Source organism: Terrapene carolina, unplaced genomic scaffold (genome assembly GCF_002925995.2).
Source record: "Terrapene carolina triunguis isolate 2854851 unplaced genomic scaffold, T_m_triunguis-2.0 Scaffold68, whole genome shotgun sequence".
In the NCBI taxonomy this organism is placed as follows: Eukaryota; Metazoa; Chordata; order Testudines; family Emydidae; genus Terrapene; species Terrapene triunguis.
The window spans coordinates 23,815,325-23,830,503 of record NW_020664419.1 but is presented as its reverse complement, the minus strand read 5'-3'; the positions used below and the strand labels follow the sequence as shown (position 1 = coordinate 23,830,503).

The 15,179-nt window shown below is 39.3% G+C and overlaps 1 protein-coding gene across 1 annotated transcript in view; it reads left to right on the top strand.

Annotated features, from left to right (window-relative positions):
- Nucleotides 1–15,179, top strand: part of LRRK2 (leucine rich repeat kinase 2) — a 122,080-nt gene that overhangs the window by 18,805 nt on the left and 88,096 nt on the right. The window contains exons 5-9 of the mRNA XM_026648909.1: nt 1,249–1,383; nt 7,084–7,218; nt 8,765–8,896; nt 12,080–12,199; nt 13,196–13,320. Coding sequence (XP_026504694.1) covers nt 1,249–1,383; nt 7,084–7,218; nt 8,765–8,896; nt 12,080–12,199; nt 13,196–13,320 — 647 coding nt within the window. The remainder of the gene's footprint in view (nt 1–1,248; nt 1,384–7,083; nt 7,219–8,764; nt 8,897–12,079; nt 12,200–13,195; nt 13,321–15,179) is intronic.

Here is a 15,179-nt window from a genome sequence, read left to right as displayed (position 1 = left end):
CATTGGAAATAACTTTTCAGTGGTTTGAAGAACAAGAAGAAAGCAATGCAATGCATCATACTGCAAGTTAGGCACCGTACCTACTGTAATTTTGAGATGTTCAGTTTTATGAATTTTTCAATTTTATGAATTCCTCAATCCCCAATTAGCTCATAAATTAGAGGTTCCACTGTAGTGAGGACTATGGGCTTGATCCAAAGCCTTTTGATGCCAGTGGGAGTCAATCCATTGAGTTTAACAAGTTTTAGGTCAGGCCCTATTTGCAGACCAAGGTACTACTCAATATGAACAATAATGATGGCAAAATATGGCCATTAATGAATGACTACTGCTAGCAGTTTTCCCTCAGTCTCATATGTCACAATGCTCCTAAGCTATCAACTAGTTATTCTATCATAGGTTATTTCTTACTGATACTGTTCCTCCCAGTGATACAGTAGATGTAATTGATTAATCAAACTTTACCCTTATATAATGTGTGTGTATACTTTAATTATACTCCAGTTAGAACTGCCTGGCCAAGAGAATGCAGAGCTGTAGGACTATACATTCTATATATACTATAGGTTCTAAATAGAACAGATTAGCTGCAACTGAAATAGTACGCATAATGAATCATACTTTTCATTAACACAACCTTGAAAAATTGTCATGAAAATATATTAGTCCAGCAAAAAATACACCCTTCCCATGATAATGATTATCATGAAAGAACCTAATCATATTTTACTCATCCATCAGAAAAATCACTTGCCATAGGTGAGTAGTTGCATGCAGTTTTGCAAGGCTGTTTTAACTCTGGCCTTCTGATGAGTTGTTTTACATGATCACCTATTTACTAGACACTTTCACCACAAGACAGAGTTTATCATAGGCTTTTAAAGAACCCATGTTAATTTAAAACAAAATGGGTTTAAGACATGTAGAAAATGCCGTTAGCATTTTTTGTTCTTTATAATACAAGCAGTTGGCCTGATACTTCAGTCCTTATACAGGCAATGGTTCCTTTGGGAGTTTTGCCTGCATAGGAACTGAAGGATTGAGCCTAGTGACAGCAAGTGACTCTGGGAAACCCATATTTGCTGTACCAACACATGGATTTGGCCCATCATAGTGAAGAACAAAACTAACACTTTTTAAAAGACAGTATGAAATAATTTGTAATCAAGTACTGTGCTTCAGATAGAAATGATCAACGTAGCTTAGTACAGAATATAATCACGTCTCATTCTCTCCTCTCCTGTATAGATATAATTACAATTATGCTCTTGGATGAAGAGACAGATGTATTTTTGTTGGTGTTTGATGCTATGCAAACCTTCCCAAACAATGAAGAAATCCAGCAATATGGATGTAAAACTTTGCACATGCTTTTTGAGAAAGGTATTTATATTTTGCAGTTTATCAAGATGAAATTACTCATAATTTGGGAATAAACTAAAGATGAATACCTAGCTGCAAAAATACATGCTATGAGTTCTGAACTGTTATATTTTTATATAAGTAAAGAAAGGATCACACCTCAGTTGATTGGGTGAATCAATACAAAACCCAGCTTTCAAGATCATACAAGAAAATACTCCATTGACTTTAGTGCTGCTAAAAAGCTAAAAGTCAGTCCAATGTTCATGTGTAAATGTTTTCAGTTCAGAATAGTTGTGATTCTGATTATTTCTGTTTCTGAAATTGCTAAAGGTTTGAAGACTTTCACATTTACTGTATAATCGTTTGTTATTTTAATGTATTCAGAAAAAGAAAATCTTTATGTACTGAAAACCTGCAAAATAGTTTTTACTTGCCATAGCTGGTTTTGATAGATCATGATATTATTAAAGCAGGTCTTGAATCAAAATGAAGCATCTTGTTTTAAAGTTAATTTTAAGAAATGCAACACCCTTACTGAACCCACAACTATTTCTGCTCACAGGGCCGGCCCACAACATTTTGGCACCTGAAGCGGGGAGCTCAAATGAAATCCCCATGCCCCCTCGCTTGGGCCAAAACTTTGAAAGGTCTCAATTCTGCCTTCTTCCTGTTCTGTTCCTCTCATGGTACTGCTCTGCTACCTACTCTAATAAAGGAGAACTAACAAACTTAAACACTTAACTTTCAAATGCCTGAACAGAAAATGTAACTTTACTTATCTGCACAGTAAACACTGGCATTTTTATCTGTTTGAATAATCAAAGTGGTGCTTTCCGTGCCTTCTTGGTTGCAAAGATTTGAACTGCTTCCTGAAGGTCCACAGTCTGGGCCAGCTCATGCACTATTGAGATGGTTGCAAGGCCAACCAGCCTCTCCTGTGTCATTGTGGAGCGTAGATGTGTTTTTATTAACTTCAGTTTGGAGAAGCTGTGTTCTCGACTGACAACTGTTACAGGAAGTGTTATAAGTATGTGCAGAGCAACAAAATCATTTGGAAAGAGGGTGGTCATCTTATTTGTGCGCATATATTCCAGAACAGCCTTTGGAGTTGATCTTGCTGAAATGTATCTTGAAAGGGCTTTCAGTTCATCACCTAAAACGCTCGCATCAATATTGCGCATGTCATCATGTGTCAACACTGTGTCTAGTGCCCTGCATTGCTGGTGTAGGTCTTCTTCAGGTAGAGTGAGGAGTTTTGGAATATCATACAACATCCCAAATATACTGCAGTGTTCCTTGAGCTGCATGAAATGTTCTTCAACTGACTGTATTGCACAATCTAGCACCTAGTTAAAGAATTCAACTTTTAATTGTTATTTGGGGGTCTCTTATGGGATTATCCCGTGCCTCGTAATCAAAATGTCGTCTTCTTCGGTGACTCTTTTATATTCTTGAATGGGTGGGAAAATAGCTTCAGTGTGAAGTTCCTCTACCAACTTCTGTGCACTCTTCAGAACGTTTTGAAATCCCTCATCTGACCGGTAAGACTGTAGGTATGACTTCGCTTTGTCCAGTTGTTCCATTGCTCCAGATATATCAAGGTGAACACCTTGAGGAGTCTCTTGCTTACAACATTTATTTCAAACAGTATGTCATGCCACAACACTAAGCCACACAGAAATTTAAAGTTTATGTATGTTTCTGGTGATTCCATTTCCCTCTGCCACTGTTCTCCCACAAACACTGTAATAGCATTATCCTCCATAATGGCAACTATGGCATCATCTATCTTCCTAATTTGGTGTTTGGTAGGCTTTATCTCCTCCACTCAACATTCCCATCGTGTGGCACTCAGTGGTTTTAGTGTCAGAGAGGATGTTGCTTCAACATTTGCCATCGATGAGTTGATGGAGACAAAAATACATAGATGCTTTGAATTACATTAAAAAAATTCAGCAGCCTCACTAGAAGCTGATGCTGCATCACTGATCACCAAGTTCAATGAATGAGAACTGCCTGGCACAAAAAAAGCTCGAGGGCTTACCTGTCGGATTCGTGTCTGCACTCCTCTGTTCTTTCCTCTCATGTTGGCACCATTATGTAGCCCTGACCTCTTATGTCAGCTATCGCAATTCCCATATCTTCCATCTTTTTAAGAAGCACATTTGTCATACCAGCTCCTGTAGTATCATCAATGTCAATAAATTCTAGAAAATGCTCTCTGACAGTCATCATTGCAGGGACATTTTCACTAGGTTCTGTTGTTCTTCTAAAACACACCATTAAAGTCCTTTGTTCTTGTCGGAGAATAACAGAGTTCTCACTTTTTGTTTGGGTACAGCAAGTCAGATACTTTATTTTCTCAAGCAATTGCGTAGAGGGAGAGAGCTAAACAGGTCTTTCAACAGGTAAACAGTTACAGCAAGCATTTATACCTTTTGTTACAGACAATAATGAGCAACAGCTGCATTTTGTTTATACATAGGTCATTCTGATATCTTGTTTTGCTCACTAATGTAGACTTAGTCTACATTCCATATTATCTACACATTATCTACACAAGGTCGCAACAACTTCTCACACAGTTCTTTCCCACTCACCTCACACATTCCTCGCTTCTACAAATCTCGTGTTATTAGGGTTACAGTTAGCCTGACTCTTGCTAACGAACTGTCATACATTGCATCCCCTTCCTGTCAGTTCTTTCTCTGCTTCCACATTCTGTATGGCTGATGTCAGGTTTGCAGTCCAGAATAACAGAGTAATATCTTGCTGACTTCAGATCTGCCACAATCTTCTGTTTGACTTTTGTTGCCAGTAACTGTATGATCTCATTTTGAATTGTTTTTCCAAGGTAGTGGTGTGTGTACATTTCTTCGGTGGTGACTCTTCTTAGGTGCTCCTGGAATACAGCATCAAACTCAGCCATCAGCTCCACAATTTTAAGGAAGTTTCCATTGTTTGGCACATACAGCTGATCTGAAGTGCCACACAGTGCTAGGTTTTGGGTAGCAAGCATTCTCACAATGGCAATGAGCCTTTTCAGAACATTTTGCCAGTAAAGAGACTTTGATGCTGATCATCTATGGTGGCCTTTAACCTTAGTCTCATCTCAAGCTCTTTCCACCTATGGAATGTTCTCTGGTGATTTGCTGCCTTCTCATGGCATGCCAGATTTCTAGCCAGATTTTTCCAGTCCTTTGTTCCTGTAGAACCCAGTGTAGCTGGAACATTAGACTGGAAGAGTTTGCAACAAAAACAGTATGCAGCATTCTGGGATTTTGAGTACATAAGCCATGGCCTCTCCACTTTGTCACCATTGGGGATTTCACACCAGTAATGTGTTGGATGGAAACTTGTATTTTCATTGCCTTTGGAGAACATGAAGCTTTTCACTTGCTGTGGCCCACGCAGTACAAGGACGTCTCTCAGGCTACTGCTCAAGTGGGTCCACAGTCCTGGATCATCTAAACTTAAGGAACTAAACTCAGCAGCAGCTGTTTCTTGCACCTCCACCACACTCTTCTCTGATCTACACTTTTCTTCATGAATGTGCATGGTTACATCCATTTGAGATGGAGATATGGATGCTGCAGTAGCTGCCAGGTCACCTGCACTCTGACTAACTGGGAGATCAGGCATCTCCTTACCACTCACATCCTCACTGGGGCCAGAAGGCTCACCGTGAACATTTGTGTCTCTGTATCTCAGGAGAGCTCCTTCCTGCTTAGATAGAAAAGCTTCCTTTGCTTGCTTGCTTTTTCTGAATGCTGCTGGAAGAGGCGGGGCTGAGGTGGAGCAGGGGCCGGGGAAGAGCTGGAGCAGGGGCTGGAACAGCACACAGCTGCGCAGGGCACCAGGAAATTTGGTGCCTCAATTTTCTGGTGCCCTATGTAGCTGCATACTTTGCGTATGGGTAAGGACGGCCCTGCATAAGAGGCTCCTCCTCTTCTCTCTCCCTGCATCTCCTGCTGGTTTCTGTTATTCCCTCTCACCTTTTTTCTTGCCTGCCTGTTATGTCTCTTGTCCCCTCCTTCCTCCAGCACAGCACTCCACCATCTCTGTGCATCTAGAGCAGAGAGAATAATATGCACCAGCAACTGACACAATTTTCTACACTCTGGGTCCTAGTGTCCCTCCTCTTCCCCCCCCTCCAGTCTGGCACCTGAGGCGGCCGCCCTGTCTGCTCAACACCTATAAACAAATCTTCACTCCTCCGCTTCTGCCAGAACATATATAAAAATATCAGACAATTAGTATTCCTCTCTCCACCATTCATATGTCAATGTCGTCTAAGCTAATAGGGACAATGACTATATATTTTCACATGTTCTTATACAAATCTAGCACAATGATATCTCAATTTTGATCATGGTCTCTGGTGACAAGGAAGTATAAATTTAAATTAATATTAATATGTCATACATGTAGTTGTTTTAATGTGATGTATGTAATTATTTCAATTTTTTTCTTGGATTTGATTTCTTATTATAATTACTATTATATTTGTTTGATAAAGGAGCAAAGAATTTAGTCCAAACAAAACTCCCACTGAATTTTGTTATCAATTCAACATGGAAAAAATAAGTGACTGATAGGATTTGGCCACATGAACAAATAAACTGAAATAGTGCAAACCACATACTCCATTTGTTTGATTTGCTGCTGCTGCTGACAATTTTGTGTTAGAATTAATGTTTTCTTGCACTTTTACTCATATAAGTTGGATTATCCATTTATACAAATATAATGTTCTAAAACAACAACCAATATTTTAATGCAATGTGCACTGGTAAGAAGCTCTAGTACATAATTACTACACTATATTCCCAGATATGCTTAATACATGACATGTACAATGGCAAAGGCCTACAAAACTAGTAAAAGATATGACGTTATACCAGTGCTTATTCTAAAAAATAAATGGAATGTGTCATTATGTCCACACAACTTTAGGGTTTGATCCTCTTTGTAAATACTTTTATTTTCTATTAGAGCTCACAGCTATAAAACCATATTGTGACATTGATTTTTAAGCAGTCTTCATCACTAGTTTTAATAAAGTTCTGCTTAAAATTCAATGATATGAAATAACTCATAATTTTAATGTATGAAGGAAATTACAGTCTTTACACTGCATCTCAACCATATGCTAAAAGAGAAACTGATCAAGTTTGTTAATCCATTTATGTCTACACTACCACTCATATCGGCAAAATTTATGTCTCTCAGGAGGGTGGGTTTTTATGCCGATAGGAGAGCTCTCTCCTGTTGGCGGCTCTCTCTCTCTCTCTCTCTCTGTGTCTCTCTCACACACACACACACACACACACACACACACACACACACACACACACACACACACACACACACACACACACTGCAGTGGTGCAGCTGCTGCTGCAGCTCGACCTTAAGATCTCTTACTTAAGTAAGCAACAGAGCAGTCAAAGTTTTTTGATAGAAAACAGGTGTTACGGTTCCCATTTCCTTTGTTCTTGTTTCATAAAGGTTCTAGACCAAAGGAAGACAATGCTGACAAGTCTTAAATTATTGAAAGGATTTTGGTGTCTAGAGCACTTTACCTTGTGCAAAAAGAATAAAATAAATATCAGAAAACTTTGTAAAAAAAAAAAAAATTTTTTTAATTAATACCAAGCTGTATAAGTATATTATTTCCTTAAAACATACTATGTCTCTGTTTGCTTTTCAATTTAGTTCCAGAAGAGCAGCTGACTGAATTTGTTGAAAGCAAAGATCACATGATCATACTGAATGTGTTAAAACAGTTTCAAGAAAAAGAAGATGTTGTACTTCCGGCACTTTATTCTTTACATTCATTAGCTGGTCCATGTAAGTGCATTACTGTAGCATTTGGGGCTATCAGTCTTTTCAAATCACTCACACTTGGACATTCAGTTCTGAAATGCTCTCTGTAGTGCATCATGAATTCCCAGAGTAGTTCAAAGGAAAGCCATAGGCATTGGTGCACTGGATGGCTTTTGGCATCTGAGGAGGTCCGGTTTAGGCGACTGAGCAAATCTGCTTTAGCAGAAGGCGGGAGACTAGAATGTGAGAGCAGCCTTGAATCCCTCTGTGCCCACCCAGTCCTGGACAGCTGTTGGCACCTCATAGGCTTAGAACTACTCGATTGTTCCATTATTTAAGATCCACTCTATTTTTGTTCTTCTTTGGGTGGAAGCTTTCAATAGTCTTTTGTATATTTGGGCTAGTCTTACAATTAATTATTTGTGACGTGTATAGAATACTGTTTGTTGAACACAAGTTTAGTTTGTCATCATTGAGAAATCAAAAAAGTAAGCACTTGAAAATAAGGAAGTTTCTCAGTTGCTAAGATTGACATTAATTAAACATTGTGGTTATTGAAACAAAATATGTGGCCTCCTTTTACTCTGAAGTAAGCTGCTTCAGAATTCTTAGCAGCTCAGTTGGACCCTCCCGCCTTGTGGAGTCCCAGAGCTTGGACTCCAGCCCAAGCGTGAATGTCTACATAGCTATTTTGCAGCCCTGCAGCCCAAGCCCAAGTCTGCTGATCCTGGCCAGCTGGGGGTGTTTAATTGCTAGTTAGACATATCCTGACTTTGATAGAGGTGGACCTGCTTTTTTGTCTCCATTTCTATTAGAAGATGATCTGCTCAGCTTCTTTCACTAATCATTAATAAGAATTTTTTATTGTTGTTTGCTATATACTACCTCCACTTCAAACTAGGTGTAGAAATATTTGTAATTAAAACCTGCACTTTGGCACATCATTCAAAAAGCCAGAAGCATACCTTAGCAGAACACTTCTAAGCATTCTCTATCTATTGAATGGGCAGAGTTAACAGCCAAAATAAGTGATGTTAACTTGCCCACAAAAAGGAGAAGAGATTAGAATTACAATAGTTAGAGCAGGGCATTACGGGTCAACATTTCTGGGTTGTATTCCAGGCCCTACCACTGAACTGATGTACTGTATATCCTTGAGCTAATCACTTAAATACTGTATACTTCTGTTTACTCATCTGTAGAATGTGAAAAGAAATATTTACCTACCTGTTTACAGATTAATTAATATTTGTAAAGCACCTGGAGATCTCTTTATGAAAGGTGCTATATAAGTAAAAGGTATCATTTCTGTTAAATGGCTAAATATATAATGGAAGTAGATCAGTAACAATTCACACTCTAAGTGACTCTAAGTTGAAGTAAAACAGCATTTGTAAGTATAGGTTTAGCTAATGTCTTTCATTGTGTGGAAATAAGTAGAAATAATAAAAATTGTCACAATGGCTAAAACCGAAGTATAGATCCAGTTTTTGAAATACATGTACATATTCAAACCTTATCATTTAATTTTTCTTATTTAAGAAGCATAACAGTGTTTTTTTTACTTTAGCCAGCAATGTTGAAGTGCTCATGTCTGGAAATGTTAGATGTTACAATGTCATAGTGGAAACGATGAAAACATTCCCTAACAGTGAACCAATTCAGAAAGTGGGTTGCTGTTTGTTGCACAAGCTTACACTGGGTAAGTTCATGAAACTGTAGTTTATACTGAAATTTTTCATTGTTTGTTTGCTTCTTTAACAGCTGACGGTGTTGCTAGTGACAACCACTACCAGTTAACTTTTAGAGTAGAACTAGATTAATGTTTATATCTAGCCAGACGAATAAAGAATTTATTTGTATTGTGGTAGCTCCTGAGGCCCTGGTCATGTAGACATGACGCTGTATAAATACAGAACAAAAAGACAGCCTCTTCCCTGAAAATCTTAGTCTAAGTACAAGCCAAGAGAGAGGGGAGAAAAACAGACAGGAGAACCACAAGGCAACAATGACACCTATGTGTGCATAGTATCAAAGCCTTCTTTTTAGAGTTATTACGGTATGGAAGATATTTCCTTCTAGGATTTCATATTTTAGGTGCTGATGCTGAGTACCTGAGAAACAACCGATGGTACTATATTTTCTTGTAGAAATCGTACTCTGGGATCTCATTTATCCTCCTTATAGTGGTCCCAAAGATCCACATCACAGTAACCCTCCCTCTGGCCAAGGAAAGTTGGACATGGTTGCTTCTGGATTGTAGAAATGCTTCAGTGTTGACTGGGGTTAATCAAGAGCAAAACAAGGTGCTCCTCCACCCTCCCAATGAACATAGTGTTATGCTCTATAGCAGGGGTAGGCAACGTATGGCACGTGTGCCGAAGACTGCATGCAAGCTGATTTTCAGTGGCACTCACGCTGCCTGGGTCCTGGCCACCGGTCCTGGGGGCTCAGCATTTTAATTTAATTTTAAATGAAGCTTCTTAAACATTTTAAAAACCTTATTTACTTTACATACAACAATAGTTTAGTTATATATTATAGACTTATAGAAAGAGACCTTCTAAAAACGTTATAATATATTATTGGCACACAAAACCTTAAATTAGAGTGAATAAATGAAGACTCGGCACACCACTTCTGAAAGGTTGCCGACCCCTGCTCTATAGTCTTTGCAGCCCCTGCTTGCCCGAGAAGTTTGGGTGAAAGTTTAGGACCTGGATTTGGACCTCCTGAATTGTACGGCTGCTTCTAGAGTGTCAGTCTGACCTGTTGATATTTTACTTTTGGTTATGCCTGGTGTAACTCACAGTCAAGTTAAATCTTGCTCTGTCTCATCTATAATTTTTGTTTAAATTAGAGAAATGGTGAAAGCTTGCAAATTCAATAGCTCATGTTCAACTGTGACAAGACAGGTTTCAGAGTTGTAGCCGTGTTAGTCTGTATCAGCAAAAACAACGAGGAGTACTTGTGGCACCGTAGAGACTAACAAATTTATTTGGGCATAAGCTTTCGTGGGCTAAAACCCACTTCATCAGATGCATGGTTTGGAAAACACAGGTAAGGCAACTTCCATCTTTTCATGTACTATGTATGTATATCTTCCTACTGTATTTTCCACTGCATACATCTGATAAAGTGTGTTTTAGCCCACGAAAGCTTATGCCCAAATAAATTTGTTAGTCTCTAAGGTGTGACAAGATAGAATCACCACTTTTGCAGGTCTGAAGATGATCTGGTAATTTAAAGGCATTTACAGTACAAAATATGTTCATTATATGTGTCACATTCATACCTTTCTCTTTTAGATGAGCCTCTAGAGAGAGGCTCTCAAATTGTTTTATACCTAAGTACCTGTAAGCTACATAAAGAAAAGCAGCAAGAAACAGCTATTTAACAGAACAGGGCACCACTACATAACTACATATCCATTTACAAGGGGAATTAAGTTAGACATTTCAGAATAATGCAGATGTGCTTAAATGCTTTTTTGAATTTGAGCCATAGAGCTCAATCCTGCAAGATGCTGATCCTGTTTATCTCCTATTGAAGGCAATAGAAATTTGAGGGTGCTCAACCCCTTGCAGGATCAACTCTATAGTGAGTTGGAGTAAGCAAGGTTAGCTTCCTATTGTGTGTCAGAAAAGCACCATCAGACCACAAGTGGTATGTTCTTCAGTTTTGCATTTCATCTGAAGGGCTAGAGAAAACTGTTATTCCTTTTAAAACTTTGATTTTTTTCTGTCATATTGGTAGAGTGATTCAACTCTCTCTTAATTAAGAATTACTAAACAAAATTAAATATCAGATACAATAGATGTAACTAGCAGAATATATTTAATGAAGTGGGTACTCCTAAAATAAGATTTACATGTAGTATTTATTTTCCTTGGGGAGGATAGGGAAATTTGGTTTTTATTTGTTTGTTCTTTGCAGTATTCCTTACATTGAACCTACGGCAGGAAATGCTGCACATACCATAGTAAATGTTTCTTTTTAGAGATGCTCATTATATATACAGCAAAGATTATTTATCTTTCCATTGTTTCAAAGTGTGTAAACTCTTTTTTTATATATATATATATATATATAATCAGAAGCTTGTGCTAAACCCTGATCTATTTTGTGTGGAGAGATCTCTATTTCAGAATATAGGTCAAAACAGTTAAATAGCTTCCCTTATAGGGTCAGTCAAGTGTCAGTGCAGAAATCAAAGTTCAGGTCTATACTTTGGTTAGGGTATGTCTACACTGGAAACTTCAAAGCGCCCCTCCACGAGGGGATTAGCTCTGAGCGCTGGGAGCATAGCTCTCAGCGCTTTAAAGCGCTCAGACTTGCTGTGCTCCGGGGGGTGATTTTTCACACCACATGAGCCAGCAAGTTAGAGCGCTATAAAATGTAAGTGTAGACAAGCCCTTAATCATTTGAAGGCAGGAATAGCTTGGAAATAATGCAGTGGCTGCAAACTCTGCCTTTTGACAGAGGTGAGCACTTTGTTTTGCTCTTCATGAACACCTTCTGTAGCTGCCTAAAGGAATGGTGTTTATAGGTGCTAGAGAGTCACATCCAGCAAGTCTCATCTGAAGGTAGATAAAATCCTCTTTGAAGGATTCAGTGGAATATAGAGGATCCTCATGGGTCCTTCTTACATGAATGAGGAGGAGAAACCAAAGAACCCAGTTCCCTGTTTTTCTTATTCTTGGCCAGTTATCCTCATTTCACAAAGCAATTTACTTACTACGTCAAACAAATTAACTGCCTCATCTGCTGTTTTTCTTCAAGCACAGTGTGTGTGTCCTATGCATGTGGATATAGCTATATTGTCTCTGTATACAGATATAGATCTAGCTAGATATATTCAGATAAAATTTTAATCTACTTTTAGGAAATTTTTTCAACATCCTGGTATTAAATGAGGTACACGAAGTCATTGTGAAGGCTGTTATAAGATACTCTGCAAATGCAAAGTTACAGGCTGCAGCACTCGGTTGTTTAGCTCTCCTCAGTAAGTAAATTCCTTCCTAATTACCTAAATAAAATGATTAATAGACAAATGTTTGTTTCCACAGTTGGTGTGCTAGCGTAATTTCCTGTGGTTTCATAATTCTTCTGTATTTTGCCACTAGTAGATTTCAAACAGGAGTAGGGGTTAACAAGGCTAGGTATGCAACAGTGTTTTATCCTGCTCACCTGTTAGAGCTCATTGTTTTGTTGTAGCATGCCAGTATCTGTACCAGTTAACCGCGTCACCTACCCTCCGCTCAGTTGGTATAGTGTTTTGATGAGCACTAACATATCTATTCATAGGCTGCATACTGGATAATCCCTTCTTAGTTTAAAAACTATTGTGAGGGTAGTGAATATAGGAATTCTGAATCCAAGGTTGATGATTGGTTTGTGTATCTGCATACTAATACTGCTATGGCAGTTTACTTCTGTTTCCCAGCAGGGTGGTGTCTGTGTTCTAGAAATAACCTGATAGGTTTGAGCTTTGTTTGAAGCTGCATTAAGGCCACAATTTTCAAATGTGGGTGTCTGCTAGTTTGTTAGGGGTGGGATCCTGTAACCCCTTACAAGTGTGAATAATTGTGTCACACTGCAGTCAGTTGGGTTGCTCGTGTGAATAAGGGTACCAAAGGTGTAGCAGATAGCAGAACTGGGCCTACTTTGTGTAACCTTTAGTACCATGTTGGCAACCATTCATTTTCATAAGTACTGAAATTCACTGACAATTTAAAACCACATTTTATTTTACTCTTTCCCAATACTTCTCTTAGCCATTTCAGTGTACCCTTCTTTTCCTAATGACAGAAGAGTGCTGGAAGATCACGGTAACTCTGTGATGAATGGCAATGTAGAAGTGTCGTAGGGTCATGTTTTAACATCTGCAGTATTCTTTATGTGAACATGCAAATAAATGTGTGCATGCATTTTAAAATTAGAAATATGGCCTGAGACATAACTATATTTAATTTAACACCCTCTTGTCTGTATTTTCAAGCGGAAACAATATTTTTAAACCAAGACTTAGAGGAAAGAAAAGCAGAGGAAGAGGGAGAAAAATTATATTGGCTGGAAGCATGCTATAAAGCATTAAAATTGCACCGAAAAAACACAGATGTACAGGTGAGAACTTTGGGAGTGTGTGTGTGTGTGTGTGTGTGTGTGTGTGTGTGAAAATAAAAAAAAATTAAATGCACAAGTGAAGGTGTTTAGCAAAGTAATTCTCTCAAATGTACTAAAATTATAGTCTGGAGAAATAAAGATTGGGTTTTGCTTAATTATTAATAATGGCTTCTCATGGTAGAAGTGCAGACATGCAGCCCCACTCTTTTTCACAGACAGGCTCTTACCACCTGTTAGAGGGTGCCATGATTTAGAGAAGCATAGAACTCAAGATTGTTAATAAATACCTTGTCACACAAAATAAATGAATAGATAAATAAAACCCCAACAGGCTGTAAAACAGCATGTTCATTCAGTTACAATATCTTCTGTTGTGTCTATCAGATTATACCTTTTATAAGAGTGAGACCCACTTGTGAAGAATAATCTTCTCTCGGCAAGCGGAAACAAGTTAAATATTCCCCCAAATCAGTAGCTGAATCTTGACTAAAACAATTTATTTATAGTAAAGGGAAGTTTGAATAAAGAGAAATGTATCCTATTTGTGATCATAATTATTAGCTGACATGATACTGAAAATGATTTATTCTAGGCTACACTGACTGGTCAGTCATGGTCAGCATAGTGTCAGCTAACTCAGTTCTTCACATTCATGTTTGAACACAATAACATTTTCTCAGATAGATAAGCTCTTGATGATTGGCCTGGAGTTAAGAATTAATGCTTGTTACTTCTTCTCCATTAGTTCATCTCCTCAATGAGGTGGTCTCTGTCACTTCTTCAGATCATGCATATGTAGTGAGTAAGGGTATAATTCACATGTGGTACAGAGGACCAATGCAAGGCCTTGTAGAAGGCTGAAGTGTGGGCCAGGATCTTACCCTGTAGCCTTCATACCACAATATAAGAGAACAGAAATATAAGTGTTTATAAATTTAACCCAAGAGGCACAAGTTTCTGGAAAAAAGAATGAGACATGTAGCTTGTATGGTCAGTGTCTGTTCTTCTTCAAGTGATTGCTCATGTGCATTGCACAATAGGTGTGCATGCTCGCCACGTGCACCGGTGCCAGAAGTTTTTCCCTTAGCAGTACCCGTAGGGGAGTACCCCTAGCAACCCCTGGAGTGGCGCTGCCATGGCATGGTTCCCCCCCTCCCCCAGTTCCTTCTTGCCGACAGTGAAGGTGCCTTGAAACTGCTCTGCTGTAGCTTTCCCTCTTGGACTTCGTTTAGTTCATAGTTTAGTTAGTACCTGTAGTTAAAAAAGAAAAAAAGAAAAAGTTTAGTTAGAATAGTTAAGTGCGCCTGGGTTGGGACATGCCCCGCACCCTGGGCTTTAAGTCGTGCGACACTTGCAAACGGCCTATGCCCGTGAGTGATCCGCACGCGGACTGTTTATGCTGTCTGCGGGAAACCCACCTCAGCGATCGCTGCAGGATTTGCAGATCCTTCAAGCCTCGGACCAAGAAGGAGCGGGACATACGGCTCCGAGACATTTTGATAGTCGGCCCTGACACCGTTGCGCCGCTCCGAGTTGGCACCGAGCACCATGGCATCAGTGCGCAGCGACCCATCGGTGCAATCCACCAGTCAGCACTGCTCGCTGTCCACGGGACACTCAAAAAAGGCAAAGAAGAAATCTTCTTCGCCATGACACCGGAGCAAGGCTGGGGGAGAGACTGGACCCGTGTTGGGCAGCTCTCGATCCCCTGCGGCCTCCGACTCAAGTCGAGCGGAGTAGCCTGGCCCACTCCGAGCTGACCTCCCTGGGTGCCAGTGCCCACATTCAGGTGCCCTCCACACCAGAGGCCCTGCAGGTGGCTTGAGATGTTGTCTCTCTACCAGTACCGGTTGCACCAA